At 41.2% G+C, this 26,441-nt stretch overlaps 1 protein-coding gene across 4 annotated transcripts; it reads right to left on the bottom strand.

The window, feature by feature from the left end:
* LOC127424046 (RING finger protein 11) lies at nt 1–26,441 on the bottom strand. 4 transcript variants are annotated; one of them, XM_051668844.1, is made up of 5 exons: nt 25,890–26,026; nt 24,754–24,829; nt 16,055–16,101; nt 2,280–2,449; nt 1–2,060 (listed from the first exon to the last, which is right to left on the bottom strand). In XM_051668844.1, exons 2-5 carry the CDS (start codon nt 24,764–24,766, stop codon nt 1,889–1,891), a joined length of 402 nt encoding a protein of 133 aa, XP_051524804.1. In that variant the 5' UTR covers nt 24,767–24,829; nt 25,890–26,026; the 3' UTR covers nt 1–1,888. The 4 variants fall into 4 exon arrangements, with proteins under 4 accessions (XP_051524804.1, XP_051524805.1, XP_051524802.1 ...); XM_051668845.1 differs by having other exon boundaries at nt 24,754–24,834; nt 25,890–26,019; XM_051668842.1 differs by lacking the exon at nt 16,055–16,101 and having other exon boundaries at nt 24,747–24,834; nt 25,890–26,441.

The raw sequence follows: 26,441 nt of genomic DNA, 5'->3' as shown, positions 1-26,441 counted from the left end.
TCTCGTGTGCTTAACTTTTATAGTCATAGAGAAAGAGACAGAAAGAGGGCTGGGCATAATTTCACCAAATAAAGGTGGACACGAAGGAATATATACTTTTGAATAAATATTGTACAACTTTTCTTGCATCTCTGCCCTTTGTCTAGTTTTTGATATAAAACACAAATTTGCCAAAAAAAAATCTGGCTAAAAATGTCAATGGGAAAACATTTAAATCCTTTTTCACTTACTTCTAAAGAAAAACATATATATACTTGATTAATGATTCACCAAATCCTTGGTGATTCACTCTCACTGTGACCTCAAATCACTTTTCAGTAAAACAGTGGAAATAATCAAAGGGTTCAGCTGTTCATTTTTCTAAGGTTGTGAGTCCTTTGTGATGTCATAAAGACTTCTTTTGAAGTATCCGGTAATCAGAATTAAAATAAAATATCACAAAAAAATATAAATGCATATCACTGCACTATACAATTAGGTTAACAAAACTCAAGTGCAATGAAGGTGAAACTAACATGATCAAGCGGTTTTGCACACTCATATGTGTACTTTTGCGAGTCACTACAGCCTATATTGCATTAATCATACTAATATCACACATGACACTCTGGGCTGACCTTCAGGTTTCCAATGACTTCAGTATTTTTTTCTGTAGATGCATTTTTCGGATTTGCTATTACACTAACAGCAATGGTGATTTAAAAATGACAAAGCAAAGAGCAAAAAAACATTTCATCTCATCCGATGTGAGAGCTGTCACCACCAAGTGTTTGACATTTTCAATTTAGTAAAGTACAGGATTACATCACTTGTTCTTTTTTTTTTTCATTTCTTAAAGTCCATGACAAAGGGAATTTATCATCTTGCCACTACAAATTGCATCCAGCTCGTTCTCGAGCGTTCACAATGACAGTGATTAAAAGGTTGGAGATAGATAGTAGGTGTTCCAACTTCCTACACTGCATCCATGCCGTTTTGCATAAAGCTGACAGTTCAACTTTATTCCATCGCCAGCGATCACTGTTGCACACGACGCCAAAAATTGTGAACTCTTATTGAAAATGAATGACTACTGGTCACTTTGTCGCTGCAAACGCTATCGGTGTGAACTCCCCTTAAAAGTGTCAGCACAACAAACATATTCAGGTTTGCTGCTCACAGTCGATACAGAAATATAACAACTTCTCAACAAAAATATGCAGAATTTTATAGCAATTTAAAACAAACAAACAAACAAACATGTAAAATCAAAAGCTAACTTACAGTTAAATAAAAGTTACAAGTGATGATTCCTGTGTGCACCACTGGTGGAGGGGGTTTTGTGCACATGTGTGTACAGCTGGGCTTACTTCTCTGAATTGGAGTCAAAGTGCAAAATTCACCATGGAATTTTCTTTCTTTTTTCTTTGCATGAATATGTGCGTGTGTGCAATGTAATTTGCTGTTTTGCCCCACTGCGATTTCGCCCGGAAACCAAATGAGTCTTTTATGGAAACTGAGACACTAAGACTTAAATAAATAGAGATTGAATGTTGAACTGGTGTTTTCTTAAATAGTCCACCAATATGTTTGTCTCGTTCCAGTGTAAGTGTTGCTTCAGTGGAATGGTGCATGACTGGTTTGTCTGGGCGTTGTTTGAAGATAGGCATAGGAAATCACAAGATAAAGTCATAAGGGTGCAAAATGGCTCCTGAAGGTTTCCCGGTCCAGCAGGACAACGCAGGAGAGATTAAACCATCAGTGTGGCTCTTAGGTCCTTCTACATCCCACGCCCCCAACTGAGTGGACAGTTTGTCTCTGAGCACAAAGGGGCAATGTGAGGACAGGACTCAAGGGCTGATTCTATGTGTATGTGTGTGTGTAGGGAGGGCATCAGCGCAGGCAGTAGTCAGTTAGTTTCGTAGGACGAGAGCAAAGCAGCATCTACAGGCTCCATACAGGAGGGACACGTGAAGGACCTCATCAGCCAGTCATCTATGCAGTCCAGGTGGTAGATGTGCATGCAGGGGAGGAACCGGATGGGATCACCGTACACAAAGTCCATCATGCAGATAACACACCTGTGCAGAGAAAAGATGACAACACATTAACACAAACCTCTATTGTGTGGAATAGACGGAGGTTGGCACGCAGTCTGAGCTTGTGACTAAAAACCATGCTCTAGTGTAAATTTAAATTAAACATTTTGATCTTAATAAAATGGTGCTCTCAGCTTGTGATTCAATCCATTTTATGTAACAGACATACTGTATAGATGGATACATAATATCATTACTCACTCTCGAATCTTCTTTTCGGTGCCGTCACTGCCTGGATCATAGACTCCTTTGGGCAGGTGTTGGATGAGGCCAATCCTCTGAGCAATACGCACCTGCTCCTCTTCAGTCAGTTGGGTCGCCAGCCGGGCTTGGCTGGGAGTCGGGTGGTACACCGGCACATGGATCTGCTCCTGATAAAACATACAAAGTAAGAATATGTGAACGAACTTGCACACAATTACTTCCTAAGAGAGCCATCAAAGGTGTTTGCAGAGATTAATTAGATCATTTCAGGTACCAGAGTTAATATGTTGCCATTTTAGACGATGCTTTTTATATGTCACTTACAGTCCACTTTTTAAAAGAAAGTATCCTGAGATTAAGTAATTTGCTCAAGGACAAAATGCTGATGGATCATGGATCGCACATTGTAGTATTTAAACCTAAAACATTTCAGTTACCAGCCCAGATCTCCACCACTTAGAATTCAATATAACACGTAAATACCAGCAATGTTACTAAAAATGCAGAATCACATTGACTGTTACTTGATTATGCGAAGCCATATATGACCAAACAAATCCAGAATTGACTATGCCGTTATTCAGTGTCAAATACAGTAATGAGTAAGCATCTTAATATTTGAGACACGCACAACCAAATCTCCACTAGAGGGCATTATCTCTCTTTTTGCACCGATTAGACATAAAAGGCCCAAATGGGAATGTATTGAGTCCATAGGGTACTTATGAAGAGAGGGATGTGAACAATTCTCCCATTGAGACAGGTGCCTGCTCAGCATTCACATTCACAGCATTCAAAGCTGTTTGGGAGACTGTGTGTGTGTGTGTGTGTGTTAAGGCTCTGTGTGCACTGCTACACACAGCCGAAAGTTTTTACTTTCATTAGAACAAGTGGATGTTATAAATACTGTTTACTGCAGATTATTCACAAAAAAAAAAAAAAAAAAAAATAAAAATAAAACAATGGGTAAAAGTTCTATTAAAAATATATAGTTTTAAGGTACACAATACTAAAAAAATTAATTAGCACCCAGTATTTGATTTCTTTTTTTTATGTTTAAAAAGCCATTTTAACATCTCAAAAAACATATTTAACATTGAGGTCTTGATCCTTAACGTTTCCAAATCTTATGAGAACTGATTAAAAACAAAATCTCAACATGACCAAATCAATCACACATCCTCTATGAAAAATGCTACACATGTTTAGAGTTGCAGAGAACTCCGATATAAAACATCTGTTAGGATTTCTTGTATTGTATTTTTCCTAAAATGCATTTTTGCTGGGACCAAATGTGCCCCTCATACAGAAACAACACTGCTATACTGAATCAGTCACATCAGTGTTTTTGTGTGGTTGCTTTCAACTCATTAAAACTTATTGCAAAAATTAAGTACTAATGTGTATCCACAGAAGTTCCCTGACTGGCTGCTGTGGTGAGCCAATCAGCTACTGCAGCTGATTTGCATCACATACTAAACGGAGCACAGATAAGCAGGGACCTACAGTAACTTTAGGGCGAGGATATCCCGTAAAACAGAGATACCAGACACATTACATAGTTCTGTTCTATTCTATTACCCTAACCACCATAACAACATAATAACTCAACATTAAATTACCTCTACACACAATGTAGGGCATTAATATCATGTTTCAGGCATCGACGATTGTGCCCTGTTGTTCACATCGTGTCTCCCTTTAAAACCTTAAATAAATTAGCCTCATAAAGGAGTGCTGATTTGTGAATGGTGGTGTTGATGGTTATTGCCTTGGACTGGAAGTTTTACAGACTTTGCGAGCTTGAGGTTTTGCAAAGAACAAAAATCAGCGCCATCTTTGCTCAGGACACCCACACAAGACCAATGTACAGATATTACCCCACTGACAATCAGACTTATCAGATATTTGTTACTTTGTTTTAGCCATGGGAATCAGCAAGGACTTGGCTATATAATACTATATCATTATCTGGGTCACAATAAAATATTGTACAGTGCACAGTGCATGAGACATAGTGGAACGTGGGGAACCAAAGTATACTTTGGCCTTAATGCTACAATATTTTAGCCATCTCACACTTACTCTGAATGACCGGGTTAATCTCTTTTTTTCCAAAATAAATTAATTAGTCAATATTTACTCACCCTCATGTCATTCCAATCCAGTATGACTTTCTTTCCTTCACGGCTCACAAAAGGAGATGTTAGGCAGTATGTTGGTCTCATTCGGCATTCATTTTCATTGATTTTTATTAAAAAATGTTCACACAAAGAAAGTGAATGGCCACTATGCTATTCTGCCTAACATTTCCTTTTGTGTTTTACAGAAGTAAGAAAGTAATTCAAGTATGGAACAACATGAGAGTGAATAAATAAATGACAGAATTGTCATATTTGGTGAGCCATATATTTAACTGAAAATCGATACAGTATCACGAGGTATCATAATGTACAGTATGCAATACTTTCAAATATCGATTTTTCCCCCCACCCTTTGGTTGCTACCTGATAAACCTTTAACCCAAATCCAGATATATGCATGCACACCATGATAGCGATTATTCAGAAGTAGGACATTTTCTACACTGTAGAGTATTGCCCATAGGAAGGAGGAAGATAGATGCTGTGAAAACCAGACCTGAGGCTTGGGAGGAGCTGCCGGGAAAGGCATCCGTGGCGTGCGCGCCACCAGTTCTGATTTCAGCTCCGATTAAAGGTGAGCTTTGAGATCAGGCTCAGGTTCACGTAAGAATTAGGTTACAGTGCAACGGCGATCTTAACTCCTTAGAATCACATGATTGCACCAAATCAGACAGGTTCTTCTGCCTGTGGAATACACACTTATTTGCACACCAGCTCAACACAAAACCAAATTAAAAGAAATAAGTCTAACTGTGTGCGAGATTGGCACGTACACACTCACAATGTAGTGGTCAGAATTCTTTTGATCCAGCAAATAAAGGTGTGTGCATGTGTTTAGCTGTAAACACAATAGAGCGGAAACATGATAGTTCTGACAACAACGTCATCTTCTTCTCTGACAGTCTTTCTGAAACTCTTGTTTTTCACGTTAATGGAAAGCTAACAAAGGCTGTGTCCAAAAACTTCAGACAGCAGCCATACTGCACAGACAGTCAATGACTTAACAGGGAGAACTTTCTGTATGAAGATACCTCTCGAGTAAACTTGTTTCAGACCAGCCTCCAAGACACCATAACATCACATTTCATGGTCTAGAACAAATTTTAGTAAGCTTTAGAGAAAATGAAGAAAAGTGTTTAAGAAGTGTGTCATTATTTTCAATGTTAAAATTACCTACTTTCTTCTATCCCAGCAGTATATTAAGAGACCACTAGAATTCATATGAATATTCATAGGATAATCACTTTGAAAAGTGGTTTGTATGAGCATCCCAAATAGCCCAACAAAGCAATACTGGCTCAACCAATGGCCTGAGAAAACGGTTAGTGTTCAGGAAACTTTTATTTTTTAAATAATTAATTATTTTTGCAACTCTGCAACTGGCACATTAATTACTTTATCACTTTTAAAGGTGCACTCAGTTATTTTTTATGTGCATGTTGTGTTGATCTAACACCGGCACCTAGGAGCATTGATGCATCATAATTCATATGCAGAAAGTTTGATTGAGAATCAAAGATTTAGAACAAATTCTAGCTTTAAAGATAATCAAGCAAATATTAATTATTAACTAATAATTACTAAAATGCTTATTCCAAGATAGAAATGGATTTAAAACTTAAAAAAAAGAACAAATGTCCATTTATAAAATAATTTACATCTTTCAATCACTTTGTGAAATGGCAGTTTTATTCTTTAGTGCATAGGATTGTGGAACATCATAGGCCACATTCACACTTATAAGTTTTCATTTAAAATGCATTAATGCTATAATGCCATGCGTTTCATATTTGATACATTATAAATCTAAAGCCTCTACACATCATCAACATAATGAATACTTTGCTGAAAACCCTGCTGTATGCAATGGACTAGATGTCTACTGCCTCCTAGTGAAAGTTTTTTGTGCTCTTCTAGAAGTAGAAGACCCTCCTCCATGTCAGAAATCGTGTCCTGTGGGCCTGGGTAGCTCAGTGGTAAAATACGCTGACTACCACCCCCGGAGTTCGCTAGCTCGCTAGTTCGAATCCCAGGGCGTGCTGAGTGACTCCAGCCATGTCACCTAAGCAAACAAATTGGCCCGGTTGCTAGGGAGGGTTGAGTCACATGGGGTAAACTCCTCATGGTCGCTATAATGTGGTTCGTTCTCAGTGGGGCGTGTGGTGAGTTGAGCATGGTTGCCGCGGTGGATGGCGTGAAGCCTCCACACGCGCTATGTCTCCGTGGCAGCGTGCTCAACAAGCCACGTGATAAGATGCACAGGTTGACGGTCTCAGACGCGGAGGCAACTGGGATTTGTCCTCCGCCACCTGGACTGAGGCGAATCACTACGTGACCACGAGGACTTAAAAGCACATTGGGAATTGGGCATTCCAAACTGGGAGAAAAAGGGGAAAAATCCAAATAAATAAATAAAATAAAAAAAGAAATCGTGTCCTGTCAAAGCATGGTACTACATTTGATGAAGTACGTACTTTTCGGACAGTAAAAAAGTACCTTCTTTAGGTATGCATGCGAGTGGTGGAAATAGATTCCAGACATACTTTATCCAGGGACCCAAATATGTAACATAATAAAACAACAACAGCAAAAATAATCTACTCTGGTTTTGTTAAACAAGCACCATTTAAGCACAAAGAACATATTTTTGGTATATACAGCACTTAGATTTGTAAAGAGCTGTCTGACTCGCAGTTCACTGACGTTCTGTTAAATCCAGCATTTTGAATGTGACCTCTCCTCAGCTGACGTGGGATTATGGGATTGTATCTACGATGGCGCCATGGATGGCTGCCTCGGTGTGGAGCTCTCCAGTTCTTTTGCTGTTTTTGTTTGTCCTGTGTTTAGTAATGCCTAATAATGGACTGATTGGCCTGATTTTAGAGTTTTATTAAAGGGAATTTGCGCAGATGGGTCCTGTATGAAGTTAGGAAGATGTACAATGTGCGATGCTCTGGCAGGGAAGGTGGAGCCGGAGCCGTCCTCGACAGCTCCGCGTCATAATGACGAGAGAGGGGGAGAGCTGCAGCCCCTCCCCTTCTCAGGGAATTCCCTGAGGGGGATTTCCCTTTGGAGCAGTCGCGAGATGAAACCCTCAAACACGCCTTCGACCAAGTGAGAGTCATCGATAGTCAACGTCTCCAGCCGGACATCGCCCTTTCATACCCCTATTTTGCGATTATAAATGAGCGGTTGTATAGAGTGACACAGGACGCTCAGACTAAAGAGGATACAACCCAACTTTTGATTCCATGGAGCCGTCGGGAAATGGTATTCCAGGTGGCTCATTATAATCCCATGGCGGGTCACTTAGGAGAAAGGAAAACACTGAACCGTCTAATAGCCTGTTTCTATTGGCAGGGCATTGGCGGCGATGTCCGCAGGTGGTGTGCGGCATGTCGCGAATGCCAGCTGGTTAACCCACCGGCCACCCCAAAAGCGCCATTGCGCCCTCTCCCTTTGATCGAGGTCCCCTTTGAGAGATTTGGAATGGACCTCGTCGGGCCATTTGAACGGTTAGCATGCGGACATTGCTTTGTATTGGTCCAAGTGGACTACGCAACGCGATATCAGGAAGCAGTGCCTCTTCGCGACATCTCAGCACGCAGTGTTGCGGAGGCACTCTTCAAAATAATCTCCCGGGTGGGGATTCTGAAAGAAATCCTCACCGATCAGGGCACAACGGACACTACGCGAACTGTACGAGTTGTTAAGTATTAAATCGATTCGCACCAGTGTATACCATCCTCAAACGGATGGCCTGGTGGAACGATTTAATAAAACCCTCAAAAACATGATTCGTAAGTATGTGCACGACGATGCTAGAAATTGGGATAAATGGCTCGACCCCCTGTTATTTGCAGTATGAGAGGTCCCGCAAGCCTCCACTGGCTTCTCCCCATTCGAGCTGCTGTATGGGCGACGCCCACGCGGTGTGCTTGATGTATTGCGAGAGGCCTGGGAGGAGGGACCTTCAAACAGTAAGAATGAAATTCAATACGTTCTTGATCTTAGAGCAAAACTCCACACTTTGGGACAGCTAACACAGGAGAATTTGCTCCAAGCTCAAGAACGACAGCGCCGACTGTATGACAGGGGAACTCAGCTAAGGGAATATGCACCGGGAGATAAAGTGCTTGTATTGCTTCTCACATCGAGCTCTAAATTACTCGCCAAGTGACAAGGAGCCTTTGAGGTCACACAGCGAATGGGAGATCTCGATTATGAGATTAAATGAACCGATAGAGGGGGCGCACGTCAAATATACCACCTCAATCTCCTGAAATTGTGGAGGGAGGCGGTTCCCATGACGTTGGCTACGGTAGTTCCCGAGAAGGCGGAGCTCAGACCGGAGGTGAGTTCAAAACATAAACAGTTCACCCCGGTCACTTGCGGAGACCACCTCTCACCGAGTCAACTCGCGGAGGTTGCTAGGTTGCAACAGGAGTTTGCGGATGTGTTCTCCCCTCTACCGGGACGTACAAACCTCATCCATCACCACATCGAGACCGAGCCGGGGGTCGTGGTACGTAGCCGCCCCTATCGATTTTCCTATCAAGGAAAATCGTTCGGGAAGAATTGGATGCAATGCTCGATATGGGGATAATAGAAGAATCCCACAGCGATTGGTTCAGCCCAGTTGTTCTAGTGCCTAAGAGCGACGGGTCTGTACGGTTCTGTGTGGATTATAGGAAAGTCAACGCGGTGTCTAAATCTGATGCGTCTCCAATGCCTCACGTTGATGAGTTGCTTGATCGGTTGGGCACTGCTCGATTTTATTCGACATTGGATTTGACGAAGGGTTATTGGCAGATCCCTTTGACACCAATTTCCCGTGAGAAAACCGCCTTCTCCACACCGTTTGGATTACACCAATTTGTGACATTTCCGTTCGGTTTGTTTGGAGCCCTGGCTACGTTTCAGCGTCTCATGGACCAAATCCTCAGACCGCATTCAGCTTACGCGGCACATGCAACACCTGAGGGCGGTTCTGAGATCACTGTGCTGAGCGGGACTCACAGCGAACCCAAAGAAGTGCGCGATTGGGCGGGTGGAGGTACGGTATCTGGGGTTCCACTTGGGCCACGGGCAGGTGTGTCCCCAAATTGACAAGACAGCGGCGATTGCGACCTGCCCAAGGCCCAAGACCAAAAAAGGGGGTGAGACAGTTCCTGGGGCTGGCTGGCTATTATAGAAGGTTTGTACCTAATTATTCGGACGTCACCAGCCCGCTGACTGATCTCACTAAAAAGGGAGCTCCAGACCCGGTCCAGTGGATGGAGCAGTGTCAGCGGGCGTTCACGCAAGTTAAAGCCGCACTTTGCGGGGGGCCGCTTTTACATTCACCTGACTTCTCTCTCCCTTTTGTTTTACAGACAGATGCTTCAGACAGGGGGCTGGGGGCCGTGCTCTCGCAGGTGGTGGAAGGGGAGGAGCGCCCGGTGCTGTACATTAGCCGTAAGCTCTCGTTGAGGGAAACTAAGTACAGCACCGTGGAAAAGGAGTGTCTCGCCATCAAGTGGGTGGTCCTCACTCTCTGATACTACCTGTTGAGGCGGGCCTTCACCCTCCGTTCCGATCACGCCCCACTCCAGTGGCTCCACCGCATGAAAGATACCAATGCCCGGATAGGGCGGTGGGGATATGTGGCAGCGGGGGCGTGGTCAAGCATCTCTCCGGAGAGAGAGAAAGCGGTAAGGGCGCTTACACCTGAGTTAAATTATGTCTAACACCTGTCTCTAATTTCAGTGAGCACGGGGAGAGCGGCATAAATAGAGCCACACCGCAGGTAGATGAGAGAGAGAACCTGGGCACTAGAGACCTTATTGTGAAGCCAAGAGCTTATGAGTGCAAAACTGAGAGTTTATTTTTCTGAAGTAGTTGTTTATTTTAGAGTGAATTATTGGAAACTGTGAAAGCCCTGGAAGAGTGTAGTTGCTGCAGTGAGAAAAATAAAATGCTTACCTGAACCAGGAAATCTGCTTCTCGCCTCCTCCTTCCACTGAGAAGTGTTACATATATATATATATATATATATATATATATATATATATATATATATATCACAATATCCAATTACATCGATAAACCCAGGGCTGAGGGATCGGTGAATATTCTTGCTTTAGTTATTTTGCATTGAAAATTAAATTAATTTATTTAAAAAATGAAAAACTTAAATCAAATACATTTCTAAATTCAAATTGCACTCCAAACGAAATGAAAAAGCAACTAAATAAATAATAAAGTGATAAAAGAACAATATCTATATACATAAGTAACCACCTTTCCATTTACTGTCAGGCAAGTCTCTGTCTAAACATGCAGGCAGAAAATTACTTACATAAATGAAGACATAAAAACAATTATAAATGTAAAAATAATCATTATAATGATGATAATAATCACTGAAATATAAATCATGGTTTGAGGTGTTTTTGTATTATTTTATGTTTTAATCACAGATGTATAGGCAGAGTTGCGCTCACAATGAACTGCTCTGTGGAAATAAAGCAAACTGAACTCAAAGCACCTCCTGAGCTGAGATGTCTGAGGTCATTTGCAGCACTCATAGATGATACTGTTCTTGCAACAAAAAAATCAGAAGACTGAAACAAAGAAAGAGTGAGAACCTTTTACATGCGCGTGTTCCACGACACTGCACGCCTCCGTATCTGTCATCTGTTCTTAATACTATAATAATAAAGTGTGTTTCTTCAACCGCGTGTCTACAGGCAAATTATTTGTAATATTAGTCTAATAATAATAATTTAATATATTAATGGGAAAACGCGCCAAATATCATCTTGACATCATCAAAGGCATCAGCTATTGGCGATCACTCCATTGTCGATCCCCGAGATCATCGTCTGTTGGCACAACCCTAATGTGCATTTCTCTCTATAAATTAACAAAATGTTCAGACAGTCTCTTGCTGCTTTTTCCGACACATTCAGAATCATTACCGCTTTTGCCGGTATTGCTGCGGCTCGCTTCGTGCCTGCTTGTAAAATGTATATTTTAAAGGCTCATTATTACCGTTTAGTATTTCTCTGAAATGTAGAACTTCACTGTTACTTATAACATTGTTTCTCAGCCCTGGAACTCAAACCATTTTCTGATGCCCCCCCAATATATATATATATATGTAATTCAATTAATATCATAAACGTGCGACTAGTACACTAATGGCTTAAATTAACGACTACTAGACGACTAGGAAAATCTTTGGTCGGGGGCAGCCCTAGTTTACAGTAAAACTCAGGCAGCTTTGTCAGGCCAAAGAGAATGCTTACAGAAGTGGGGGAAAAAGTCTTGCATAATCAGGCCAAAAACATACTGACAAAGGAGATTAGAACGGCTAAAAGAAGCTACTCTGAAAAGTTGGAAAACATGTTTTCAGCTAACGACCCTGCATCAGTGTGGAGTGGCCTGAAAGACATTACCAACTACAAGACACCAACCCCCAACACTGTAGGGAATCGACAACTGGCTGACAACCTGAATATGTTTTACTGTAGATATGAAAAGCCCAGTCACACACCCCACACCCGCTCTGACATTCACTTCACACAAACACCAACACCACCTGCAACCCCCCTCCTCCCCCTCCTGCTACTCAAACTGCACTTAAGATCTGTGAAGAGGATGTGTGCCGGGTCTTCCGGAAACAGAAGACAAGGAAAGCACAGGGCCCAGATGCTATTTCACCCACTTGTCTAAAAGCCTGTGCTGACCAGCTGGCTCCCATCTTCACACAGATCTTCAACACATCACTGGAGCAATGTGTAGTTCCCTGCTGCTTCAAACGCTCCACCATCATCCCTGTCCCAAAGAAACCCAAGATCGCAGGAGTTAATGATAACATGACTGTTGCCATGATGTCTGTGGTCATGAAGTCATTTGAGAGACTGGTGTCACTGGACCCTTTCTGGATCCCCTGCAGTCTGCCTATCAAGCTAACAGGTCGGTGGATGATGCAGTCAATATGGGACTGCATTACATACTGCAACATCTAGACAGACCAGGGACTTATGCAAGGATCCTATTTGTGGACTTTAGTTTGGCTTTCAACACCATCATCCCTGCTGTCTTATGGAATAAATTTACTCAGCTCTCGGTTCCCACTTCTTTTCTTTTATTAACAATTTTTATTGATTCCATTCAACAAAGTAAATAAACATAACAGAAAATACGGAATCAAATTACCCCCCCCCCCCCCAACATAAACACGCACCCCAGTGGTCATAAATATTTAGAAACATAAAAAAACATAAAAAGTATACTTTAAAAAAAATAAAATAAGAATGCACACACATTTAAAACTACAAATCCCTCTCCACTGCCCCTCCCTGAGAGCCCTCCAAAAAGGCCAAATAGCTGCCCCACTTCCTATTAAACCAATGCTAGTTTCTCAACATTCTACATGACATTTCTTCGAATGCAGCCACTCTGCCCATCTCTGTGCACCACTCTTGAAATGAGGGCGCTCCAGCCCTCAACGTGCGCATTAACCCCGTGCACGACAGCACGAAATGCCGTCTGTCCCTCCAAACTCAAACAGTCCATGCATGCCTACGGGAACCCCCGTGACAACTTTGCTGTCGGACTGCTCAAGTCTGGTGTTTCTATACAAATTTTGTGAGACAGAATTACACAGCAAAAGATCATCTATAAAACAAACTCCAGCCAACAGGTGGAATAAGCACAAAGAGTGTGTAGATTCAAACATAAAACTGTCCTGAAGGTGTGTTACTCTACAAAATAAACTCCAGCCGCTAGGCGGAACCAGCACAAAAAAACCCGCAGATTCCGCAAACAGTCAAGCGAATGTTCAGTGAGCCGGCCCACTCGGCTGCAACATGAGTACAACAAGATGACTTACTCACTCCATTGACTTTATGAATGACATCGCTTGCTGTGTGCATGTGAATGTTTTACGGCCATCCTTAGCATCTATTCTCAATTTGGCTGGGAATATCAGTGCAAAAGCGACCTTCCATTGATGCATTCCTTGAATCAATCACGTTTCTCTCTGGGAACAAGAAAATGCTGTGGTTCTTCCAAGACACCCTTACTTTACTCCTCGCCTCGAGTAACACAAGATCTTTATCGGATGATCTCAGAAATTTGGCCAGAATTGATTGGGGCCTGTCTCCCTCCTCAGGTCGCTGAGCAGGAACCCTGTGAGCTTGCTCGATTTCCATCTTATGTCCTGTTATATAAGGCAGATTCAGAAAGAGCCCATCCAGGAACTTCAACGTATCTCATCCCTCTGCTCCCTGAGGAACTCTGACAATTTGGATGTTATTCCGCCAGCTATGGTTCTCCATGTCCTCCAACTTCTCCCAGACACGCTCCAAATCCACCTTGGTCGCTAGCGGATTAGCAGATAATTCCCTCTTCGATGACTCCAGATAATCGATCCATTTCTTGACATCCCCCACTCTTGTAACCACATCAGTGAACTTCGCCTCCATTGCAGTGATCGATTGACATATCACAGCAAGATCCTGCAAGTCAGCAACGACCTTTGTCAGCACTGCCGACATGTTCAGCATCTCTCGCTGCATTTCCCGCACCTCCCCAACTAAATTGACTCCCAGGCTTGCGTCCTGCTCGGGGGCATCAGCTTGAGCATGTAAGTGTCTTTTAATGTCTCCAGAGCCCAATGATTTTGAATTCTTTGACATACTGTCCTCCTAGAACAGTTATGGAACAGAATGTTTAGAATCTGACTGGTTTATGTCATTAAAAGTATTAAAACTAGCAAAGTGCGCAGAGCTCGCCATTCACACGTCCAATCCTCGCATGGCGTCACGTGACTCTTCGGTTCCCACTTCTATCTGTCATTGGATCACCAGCTTTCTGACAGATAGGCAGCAGTTAGTGAGACTGGGGAAATTCACTGCCAGCACATGTACAATCAGGACTGGTGCCCCCCAGGGATGTGTGCTCTCCCCACTACTCTTCTCCCTGTACACAAACAACTGCACTGCCAAGGACCCCTCTGTCAAGCTCCTGAAGTTTGCAGATGACACTACAGTCATCGGCCTCATCCAAGATGATGACGAATCTGCTTACAGAAGGGAGGTTGAATGGCTGGCTCACTGGTACAGTCAAAACAACCTGGAGCTAAACATGCTCAAAAGAGTGGAGATGACAGTGGACTTTAGGGGATATACCATCTCACAGGACCTGAAGTGGGAGACCCACATTGACTCCATTGTGAAAAAGGCCCAGCAGAAGTTGTACTTCCTTCACTAGTTGAGAAAGTTCAACCTGCCACAGGTGCTGCTGATCCAGTTCTACTCAGCAGTCATTGAGTCTGTCCTCTGCACTTCTATAAATGTCTGGTTTGGTTCAGCTATCAAGTCAGACATCAGAAGATTTCAAAGGATATTCCAGACTGCTGAACGGATTATTGGTTCTCAACTTCCCACCCTCCAAGAACTGTACACATCCAGAGTGAGGAAAAGGGCTAGAAAAATCACTTTGGACCCCATTCACCCAGCACACTACCTTTTTTAACTGTTACCCTCTGGCTGGCGCTACAGAAAACTGAGCACCAGAACAGTCAGGCACAAGAACAGTTTCTTCCCTCAGGCCACTCACCTTATAAACAGTTCAAACTGCCCCCAATCCTCTCCACTGTGGCAAAATAATCATGTGCATATTCAACTATTCATTCATATTTATAGTCCATTTATATTTATTTGACATATCCTACCTCTTCTGCACAACATATTAAATCACCTTGCACATAACTGCATGTGTATATAACATATCTGAACAACATTATTGCCCTACTGTAGTTTCCTCTATATATTTATCTTATGTTTTGTTGTACGTGCTGATTGTACATGTGCTGGCAGTGAACTGCCGCTCACTGGATGTTTTTGGTTTTTGGCACCATTTGGAGTAAATTCTAGAGGCTGTTGTGCGTGAAAATCCAAGGAGGTCAGCAGTTACAGAAATACTCAAACCAGCCCATCTGGCACCAACAATCATGCCATGGTCCAAATCACTGAGATCACATTTTTCCCCATTTTGATGATTGATGTGAACATTAACTGAAGCTCCTGACCCATATCTGGTTGATGTATGTACTGCACTGCTGCCACACGATTGGCTGATTAGATAATCGCATGGATGATTGTTGGTACCAGATGGGCTGGTTTGAGTATTTTTGTAACTGCTGATCTCCTGGGATTTTCACACACAACAGTCTCTAGAATTTACTTAGAATGGTGTCAAAACAAAAAACATCCAGTGAGTGGCAGTTCTGCAAATGGAAATGCATTGTTGATGAGAGAGGTCAAAAGAGAACGGCCAGACTGGTTCTGAGATGCGGGTTGGCGCTGTTTTGACGGCACGAGGTGGACCTACACAATATTAGGCAGGTTGTTTTAATGATGTTCTCCATTATTGCTTCCTTTAAAAATCAATGGTGTGCGTTAAAAAACTGCAAATTGAGTTTTCAAATGAAATCAGTTAAGTGTGGACTTGGCCATAGTCACAGAAGGATATATTTATATTGCTTTCAAGAATCCACTATGTGGAGGGATCTTGGCAGAAAGAATGTTATTCAGTATGAACACTCGAATGGGATTTGCCTTGATGCACTCCTACCTGCAAATACTGTCCAAGGCAGCAACATTGTCGGATTTCAGACACAGCTAGAAAATGCAAGAACACAGACATTGCTGTTAAATTGCTCATTTGAGAGCAACACTAACACCATCAGGCACTCAATCACCACTGTGGGTGCTACAGAGAATGATGACTGGTTCACAAAAACAGACAGGCCGAGACAAAGAGATGAAGGGAACGAGGGGAAAAAAAATGGGAGCCGGCGAGTGGGGAGTTCTGTTTGGTCTGGTAGACTTTGGGTGCTAAACAAAGCATGCTGTCCAGTATCCGGCCCTCCCTCATTACTGGAACAGACAAACCATCTTGCAGTCCATTTTCTGCACTCTTTCTCTGAGTCTGTTCCAGTAAAAGACCGAAAGCACCACTCCCTGTACTCCAGACAAAACTATCCAAAACTTCACCGCATTGTCTGGTTCTATGTTCCCTGCCATTTTAGCATCAACACACACACACACACACACATACACTGCCCTTAATCCCCAAAATAATACATAACCATAAACCAATAAAACATTTGTTATTCCTGATAACAATGTCATCCACTGACCTCATCTTCATCAGAAATCAAAGCAATACCATGAATGAGAATGCTATCAAAACAAACGCTGAAGTGAGGACATCTATGTGTGCCACATTCCTGTGTGTCTATCACTCGATTAGCACAAAACAAGGCTACAAGCTAGAATGACTCCGCCAGAAGCACAACCACTGTGGACAGAGACTGAAGTAAAATATGCTAGCCAAGAGGAACAGATTTAGACTGTGTGAATGTGACAAAATAAATAAATAAATAAATAAAAACAGCAAAAATCATTTTTTGATATTGAATGGAAAAATTAGCTGGTTTTCAGAAAAGTTATACCGTTTTGAAAACATCTGAGAAGCCCCAAATATTGCCAAGCTACTAGCTAGTTAATCTTCAACACTGATCCCTCCCACGTCCATCCAGGCCATTATTAAAACAAACCTTCAAAAAGGAGTCACTCTGCTACTGCGCAAATTGATCACACTCGAATAAGCTGAAAATGAAGCTGCAAATGTATTGCATGGGTAAAATGTAATTCCTTATAAGTCATGCACCATGGCAGAAGTGTTTTGATGTCCTAAGATAGCATTGTGTAAGGAACAGGGCAAAAACTAACTGTTTATGAATTGATAATCTGCCATTTTCAGAGGTGGGTAGTAACACTACATTTCAACCATAATAATAATAATAATAGTTTACTTGAGTAACTATTAGGAGAAAATGTACTATTAAGAATAGGTTTAATGGTGGGTACTTTGCACTCTTACTCAAGTAAATTTCTAATAAAAAAAAAATTGTTACTCTTCGTTACAATTTGCGATGATACTGTTGCTACATTACTGGTTTTAATTCAATAATTATTTATTGAGAGATTTTTGAATGGGACTTTAACGACACCGGAACTTTACAGCTGCACTCTGTCACTCGAATCGAGTTTATTACTGCAGCAGCAGCAAGCGCTCAAAACAAATAGTTTCTTTACAACAACACTGTGAAAAAGAAGTAACATTATGCAACGCCTTCATTCAACAATAAAACAAGCGTGTTTTCTTAAGCATACCAACTTAAGAAAACACATACATCCAACTTAAAAAAACATGTTGGAGTAAGTTATAATGATAAAGTGGGGTTGTTTGTTATGGTAATGGTCAGTAACTACAGGCTCTACTGACCTCAGTTTTTAAGTATACATGTTCTTATATAAGTGCAGCAATACATCAGTACATAACTCTATGTAAACGTCAGCATTATGTGTAAATGCCTTTTGCACTGCTGACTGCATGATTGATAAACGCAGCGTGAGCATACAGCGAAACGCTGTACGTTTGACTGGTGCTGTGCTTTTTTGTTAAGGACAAAAGAGTACAAGGTCTGAACTGAAATAAGCCCAAATGGGCCTCTAAACAGAGATATGGTGCAGCTTAACTTTTCAATGTACAAAACTAATAATCTAAATTCTTTTGCCACTGTTTATACTGTAAGCCACAGAATATACTATACTGAACTAAGAATGCAAGTAGTACTATAAATAGTTGTGAAACAGCGACAATAAGTGTTAATAAATGGCCTTGCTTCAGTTTATATTTCAGAATAATTAATATAATACATAATAATATAATTGAGCCTGAGAGACATTGTTTAAAGTTTTCACTGTAATAATTACCAGGAACGTTTCCAGACTTTTCTTCTAATTTTCAGAGCTGACCAAATCTGTCAAGCATCCTTAAAGTGATAAATAAATATTCTGTCATCATTTATACTCATTTTTGTTATTCCAAATATGTGTTCCTTTCTGTCTTCTCTGTAACAGAGATGCCTTTCTGTCTTCTCTGTTAGGCAGAGTGTTAGGGACTGACATCCTCAGTCACCGTTCACTTTCAAATGAGACAAATATGCAATGGAAGTGAAAGGTGACTGAGGCTAACATTCTGTACATCTCCTTAATTGTGTTCATTGGGTTTAAGTCACATAGGTTTAGAACATGAGGGTGAATAAATGATAACAGAATTTTAATTGTTATACTATCACTGTAACAGTGTATAAAGGGTGACACAGGCACATGATCAGTGCACACGTTGTTAATAATAATAATCAGATCAGAAGTAACTAGTAACTCGCTACTTGAGTATTCTTTAAATTGGATACTGTCTTACTCTACCTCAGGTAATTATTACCATTAGTACTTTTACTTCTACTTGAGTAATACTTTTTTTTTTTTTTTTTTTAAGTATTAGTATTTTTCCTTGAGTACACTATCCACCTCTGTTTTACTTGTGATTCGTGTGAAAGGGAATAAAAGTCATTGGTGTAGCGCCTCTAGTGTTCATTTCACCACGAAACTGCCGCAAAACATACAAGGAGACACATCAAAATAATTTTTCCAGAATGTATGTATAGTTACGTGATTCTACAGTATTTTTTAAAAAGTACTGAAAGGTTGGTCTTTAACATACTACTACAGCTGCAAAAGCATCAAAAGGATGCAAAAGCAATATAAACGTATCATGATTAATCTCATGCACTTTATTTTAAGTGTTCACTAAGTTATAGTTAAGCCCGTTTCACACTGAAGGCGACGCGATAATGAGGTAAGAATCATAGAAAAAGACCCTTTCACATAGAAAGCGACACAAATGACCGCCGCTAGCACATTCACGCCTTTACAGTACGTGTTGCTAATCAGTAAGCAATTTTACCCCGGTAGTGCAGGTGGCTCAAGGCACCTTTGAGCTGGTCTGCCCTTCTCCCATCATGATGAGAAGAACCACCACTTGATAAGTTAGCAAAACAATCAAGACAAGCAAACGAGTTCCAGTTTTTTATTGAGCAGATCAGGGGGAAAAAAAAAAAACTGATTTCTCTACAAGCTGCTGCAGTGATGAAGAGTTTGTTGTTGATTTGCTCAACGAGAAAGAAAACAATAGAGACACTCTCACAAACTATATATGTCAGTTAAGGGTGGGTGGTATGACCAAAATCTTTTATCACAATATGAGTAATTTGAAAGAAAGAAAGCCTTTATTATTGTTACACATTATAAATTTTCATGTTTTGAAATTTCTTTGTTTTCACATATCCCAGCTAAGCTGGGGTCAGAGTGCAGGGTCAGCCATGATATGGTGCCCCTGGAGCAGATAGGGTCAAGGGCCTTGCTCAAGGGCCCAACAGTGGCATCTTGGCAGTGTTGGGGCTTGAGCCCCCGACCTTCTGGTCAGTAACCCAGAGCCTTTAACTGTTGAGCCACCACTGCCCCCATTTTATATCATAGTAACGATATATATCACGATATAGTATTTTTTTTCTGGAAAACCAATGAAAACTGGTTACATAATAAATAACTATATTGTAATGCCTATTTTGGGAAAATCCAGTAAGTGAAATAAATACTTATAAATGAAAATTAATTTTCTCCTTATTTAGAACTTGACAAACAGTTAGCTCAAGGAGAAAATGGCTCATTAGGAAGCCATTCTCTCGATTCAAAATGTTAATCGTGCGAGAAATCGTGGCAAAGAATTATGTTTGGTGTAAAAAGGCATTTAGGGTGAAAAAAAAATATGAAAATCTTGACTTATTTTGCCTGTGTCCTTTTGATTTCTGGGTGAACTATTCCTTTAAGGAACCAACCAGTATGAATGAATGGCATCTGATGTTAAGGCTTACAAGAACAGGAATTTTTTTGCACCTGTGCTTCACTCTGGGGCAATCAACTCTCCCTTTCTTTTTCTTTTTTTACACACACACAGTCTGCCTTCTTTTTTCTTAGCAGTAAGGGGGCTGAAGAGGTGAACTCTTATCTGAGCACAGGAAGGTTAAACAAACAGCTGTGTTTGAGTGTTACTCAGCCAGCAGTGCAGAAACAGTATGTACAATCTCAGCACAAAATCCTCTCTCCATTACCACACAGGAACACACGCTCACCACACTAAAACACACATTTGGTTGCGTGTACATAGATAATGGCTAATGAACCCATGAACCAAAAATGACACATTTACACACTGCTCAGGTACACAAATTTTTAGCTGAACCAGACTGAGGGGAATTTAAGATATCTGCTCACAGGGAGAATATTTCATACATTTGGTTACAACTACTTCTGTATTCACTACACTGTCCAAATATGCCTCAGGTGAGTCATTTAAAAGTAAAACAAGAGTTTAAAAGTTCAACTATGTGGCATTTTCTGTGTGTAAATCACAAGACTTTGTTTAAAATGGACGTTATTTCTTTATGGTGTGCTTGTTGTGTGGTGGTCTGATTGGCTCCTGTGGCCTAATTTATGCCACTTCCTGATTGGTGCAGCCTGGTCCAGCAGCCCTTTAAAAGCCACATCATCACTTCCTCTTGAGTTCAGAGAGAGAGTGAGTGTTTGAGATTTTTGGAGACTGTTTAGAAAGGGTATTTTGAGAAGCTATTTGAGAATTATGTTTGATGTATTTGATCCTTGCTTGTTTATCGACATTGATTTAAGATTAACCCCTCAACCTAGATGCTTAAAACTTTGTAAATACTTTTGTAAATATATTGTACAAATTGGAGACTGGGAAAGTAGGGAGTCTGATGCCATTTTGTTTAGGGTTAGGGAGTTAGGTAAATTGATTGTATTTTCTTTTCTTTTGACTTAGGATTTGAAAGAGGTCAAGAGTGATTATGCTTTTGTTTAATAGTTTGGCCTGGTCAGCTCCTGAAGTTTCAGTTCCCATTTAAGATAAAGAACAATTGTTTACAAAAAGCTTTGTTTTCAAGTGCTACCTTTCATGTTGCATCCTAACCCCTAGACGGGGCATAATAGTGCTATATATGTTACATTACACCACAGATTCAGGACATTACATGGTTGGATATTCAGCGTCTGAGACTCTGGAAGCTGCAGAACTGTTTCTACATGGTTTGCAGACGTTTATCTCCTATGAATGGTTGTATTGTGTACACTGCATGGATTTCCCCTCATAGAAATCAACACCTTGCTTCAAATCCCTCTTTCATAAGAAATGAGCTTAATAACCCAACAAAGCTCCCTTTCTGCCCCACTTTTTCTCTATTTCTCACATGCATTAGAGAAACTGTTAAAAATATTTAAATATATTTAGATACCAACATTACAGCTGAGTCTGTGGACTGAGCTTCGCTTCTCTTGCACCTGTGGCTCCTTCCAGACCCTGAGTGTATGTATGTGAATTTGCGTGTGTGTGGGTGAGAGAGATTGAGACAGGTGAAGTGAGAGTTCTCCACTTCAGATGAGTTGTCTGGGTGCAGTGTGATGTGAGCTCACCATGTCAGAGTACAGAGCAAGCAGCCTGTTAAAGAGAGCAGCCACAACGTAAAGTAAACACAGAAAAAGAGAGGGAGAAGGGAATCGATTGATGAGCAGGGAGGAGGGAAAACAGTTCCATTGAGACTAAAGGGAACCTCCATTATTTCTAATGTTGGCTTCTACATCAGGATTACTAATAATAATGATTTTTTTTCTGGTCTGGTTGAGACGGTACTGCAGATTTTTACTTGCATTACCTACACCCCCACCCCCAGCCAAATATACTTTTTAAAATAAATTTTATTTTATTAAAAAAATATATAAACATTTGAGTACTCGTTCCCATCCCTAACTTAAATTAGCAGAATTTGCAACAACAATAATCAATGCGTCAAGAAAACAAAATGTTTGCAAGGCATAAAAACACATGTGCACATTCAACTAATAAAAGATGTAACATCTGACTACAAAAGACCGACTGGATCACAAAGACGAACTGACACCGGGCAGAACACACAAGGAGACTAAAATAGGGAGAGAAATCAACAGGTTAACAAGACAGGGCAGGTGTGACTAATAATCTAATAATGGGCATACAAGGAGGCGGTGTATGATCCAAGACAGAGAGACACACGGCGATACAGAAATAAAACAAAGCCATGTGCTCTCACAAGACAACAAAACACCCGAATGGCATGAGTGCACATTGCCAAGACAATAAGGCAATATACGCTCATGCCAACCGACAAACAAGATGAGAGAATTTGTTGCAACGCCAAACAAAGCGATGCCACACACTCTCACACTAAATGAAACCTGAGCGTACATCGCAAGGCAAACGCCGGGCGATGCACACAACAAGCAACAAAAACAAGACAGGACACCTTGTGTGAGAGTTTGGCCACACACAAACCTGAAATCTCAGACCGAAGTGACCGAACCGCAGCACAACGTGACGACAGCTTGCGACCCGGGTGCACAGCGCAACGCGATGCGCATCCGTGTTCGTGAAAGACAGACATAAACTATTGACACGAGCGCATGCTGCCAAGATGACATAAGCGTGATGCACCCACATCAACAACAGACAGAACATGGAGCGTGTCCGGATCCCGACACAGACCGAAACCGAACCAGACAGGAAGTCAGGATCCAGACACCATGCTATGGACATGAAACAAGACAGACCAAAGAGCGCACGGCAGGGAATACAACCGAAACCTTCCACTCACACAAGACAGACAACAAAACACAAGACAGACATGGGACGATGATGCCATGGTCCTGTCAGACAAAAACCCAGTCTGACAGAGTGACAGGACCGTGAAAAACTCTCTCACACTGGCCCCTGGCCATTAGGCCAGACTTATTGTTGAGCCCTGTATAAGCAAAGAGTCTCTCTCTCTCAGACACATGCTTATCTTACCATGCCCACCTCATGGATGAGTCAGCAAGTGCTGTCAGCTGCTTTCCAAATTACCACAACAAGAGAGGGCGGTCTCAAATTACACTACTGTCTCTCTCCTTGTTACTCCCTCATTATGACTTACTGTTTTCATACTCAATCAGATGCGTGACACAGAATCAAAACACAAACCTGATACATAGCATGAATGAATACACATAATATTTTAATCCTGGTTTGGTTTTATCGCGTAAAGTGAAGTTACACAGACCAGAGTGAGGTCTGTTTTTTTAAATAAAAAAAAAACCTGTTTGAAAACAGTAATTTAAGCAGTTTTGTTTGGTGCCACAAGTGGCAGAGAAAAAATACACACTTGCTGCTTTATTGTCTAAAAGAAAGAATTAGTGGAAAAGACTTTGTTTTGATCATGCAAATTTTCAGGCCCTACGAAATTGGCCACAAACTATGCAAAACTATCTTTTTACCCCTACTGTTCTTTACATCTTGGTAAAAAATATTGAGTTTTATTAGTACATACTTGAAAACATAGGCAACCCTTTCCGGCCCCCTGCCTGAGACTCTAGGGGAAAAAACGTCAAGCATTCTTGGCAGGCGATGGGAGAATGTGCTGAGATTAGGAATGATTTGGTGCCGTGCATTTTTTTTTTTTGTCCGTCCGCTGCGTGGTTCAAATAAACCTCCTGTCTGTCCAACATTCCAATAATAGTCTCTGCTGTGCCATCAGAATATTGCACAGAGCAGCAGTGCAGTTAACAAACTCTGGGTGAATTCATCAGGCTCTTTCTGCTTTGGCTCGTTTTTGAACACCCTTGTCTGATTTTGCACCCCAGAGACTCAATAACTTCACAAAACAGAATAGCTGAGTGCGTTATTTGCTGGCGTTCAGCAGAAAGGTGCCTCCTCTTGAAAGACACAGCCCAGTCACACAAAAGAAAGAGAGATATTAGTGGTGCATTTTCTTATCTAATGATATTCTTGTCGCATTTCAACCATGGAGCTGTAAGCTGTGAGAGATTTACTTTCAAAAAAAGTTCAGATTTCAAAGAAACACAAAAGATGGATGCTCCTCTTGTAGAACAGAATATATGAAACACCACTGGTAAAGCAAATCTAAGATCAGTTTTCCCATCAATATTATGTTCTCCAACGGAACATTACATTGTTTTTCTACAAGACTGTGATCAGCCTAACTCCTTTATAATTTTCATATATATTCTTTAACAACACTTCCTAAGTTTTATAAACTGTGTCTCTGTTTTGATGCTAACGATTCAAGGCTTGCTGTATAAACTGCATTATAAACTGTGATGCCGTCTCTGAGTCAAGTCTCTTCGCCCATCAGAATGTTCAGGCTGTTTCCAGATGAGTATGCGGAGGAGGAAGTGGCAGAATGTTGCTAGACCACAGTCATTACAGCTTAATAAGTGCAAATGAGCAAGGAGTACAGCACAAAACATCCCACCTTATACCTTTTGTTCTCATTGGGCAGCTGCAACTTCTTCGTGCCAATCAAGATCCAGATTCTCCAAGATTGGAGAGAACACTCTAAACTTCCAAAGAAAGGTTTTGCGTTATAAGATTACATCACAGTAGTTCTGAGGAAATTATCTGCATGATTGTCTGAGATACATATCCAAATATCTGATACCTTGTGTCAAGTCTCAGAAAGCCAGGGCAATACAACCTCTTTTGATTGTCATTTTGAATCTAACTGGTCAATAGTGGTTTGCCAATAGCGAAAGCAGATTACGTCTTTTATGTGTCTTTTCTGGTAAAGCATTTCTAAGCAGATATGATCAATACAGCAAAGAGACTGTAACAGCCAATACAGCTGCAAACATGACTAAAACAACACAGAGCCTTGACATCCTGTCAGTCAAATGCATATACACACTATATACCAGGTTTCTTCTTTCATATCACTGACAGTGTATAAATTGTTTGCCTATTGCGCAGTGTTTACAAAGTATTGGAACTCGTTTTTATCTATCCACACAAAAAGGCGTTCATCCACTCAAATCCAGTTCCCATGGAAGTGTTACACTGTGGCCTGAGATAAATGCCTTTTATTTAAACATAACCAAACAAAAGAGATGGGCAGAATAAAACAACATGAGCTCATGACTTGAACTTCAACTGGTTCCACATGTCCACAGTAGATGTGGGAAAGCCCCTCGTTAATAACATCTCAATGACGTCACAATTCCAGAATTCCAAACAAATAGCGTCACAATCAGAATTGCTACTCTGTTGCAACAAAGATGGTGAATCAACTCGCGGTAAAAATAAAATTACAGGCTGGTCCATCTGTCTGGACTTACGTGAATTGTAGGCCAAATTTATGTCGAGACCTTGTGTCAAACAAAGAGGATTTAGTATGCCACATTAAACAGATGGAGCTCCTGGGGAGCCTGGTTGAAGAAGCCAGTGCTGCTGACATATTTCTGTATATCAGTATTCGTTTTACAACATATTATAGATGATAAAAATAGTCGCCCATATATACAAACAAATAACTGATCATGTACACCCTGTCTAAAAACAACCTACTTTCTAGCTAAGTTTTGGCAACTTTGTTTATTCTAATTGCTTTTCATAAGCTTACCTGATATGGAGGAGGTGGTTCCTGATCCGGATCGTTGGCGTCACCGAAACTGGCCCTGTCTGACTGGGATTCGTGGAGCAAGGAGATATCATCCGAAGTGGGAGATTTCAGACAATTTCCCATCTCCTTTCCTAACTCCTTTATGTCTAAATGTTAAAATCCTGCCTATCCCCTCCTTTCCACCCGTACTCACTCCAACCAGACTTCCGTCGTTCAAAGGTGTACGATTGCAACTCTACACTTCATTTAAAACGATCCGGTCAAAGCCAGAAGAGAGATCCTAACGAAGAAAAACAAACCATTGTCGACACACAAAGAACCTGACCAAAAAGTGTCAGCCGCGCGCAGTCCACAGACAGCTACGAAACGATGTTTCTATATACATACGCAGTCTAAACTTCGTCTATCACCTCAAAACCTTACTAAATGGTGCTGTCTTTTCCTCTTGGCCTCGGTTGTAAACACTGTCTACCCTTCAGCTGATAATTTCCACCATATGAACTGTGCGCTCACTCTCAATGGCGATTCAGGCAATGTTGCCTTTCAGGCGGT

Source organism: Myxocyprinus asiaticus, chromosome 33, assembly GCF_019703515.2.
Source record: "Myxocyprinus asiaticus isolate MX2 ecotype Aquarium Trade chromosome 33, UBuf_Myxa_2, whole genome shotgun sequence".
In the NCBI taxonomy this organism is placed as follows: domain Eukaryota; kingdom Metazoa; phylum Chordata; class Actinopteri; order Cypriniformes; family Catostomidae; genus Myxocyprinus; species Myxocyprinus asiaticus.
Note: the sequence above shows the minus strand (reverse complement) of the source record. Positions and strands in the feature narration are given on the sequence as shown.

What these genes read in the sequence shown, in the direction of transcription:
- LOC127424046 (XM_051668842.1), bottom strand. Translation starts at nt 25,981, where the DNA reads ATGATATCTCCTTGCTCCACGAATCCCAGTCAGACAGGGCCAGTTTCG. An exon ending in AACCACCTCCTCCATATCAG is followed by an intron (nt 24,835 to 25,889) that starts GTAAGCTTATGA and finishes TTTCTTTGGAAG; the next exon opens with TTTAGAGTGTTCTCTCCAAT. An exon ending in ATGAGAACAAAAGGTATAAG is followed by an intron (nt 2,450 to 24,746) that starts GTGGGATGTTTT and finishes ATGTTTTATCAG; the next exon opens with GAGCAGATCCATGTGCCGGT.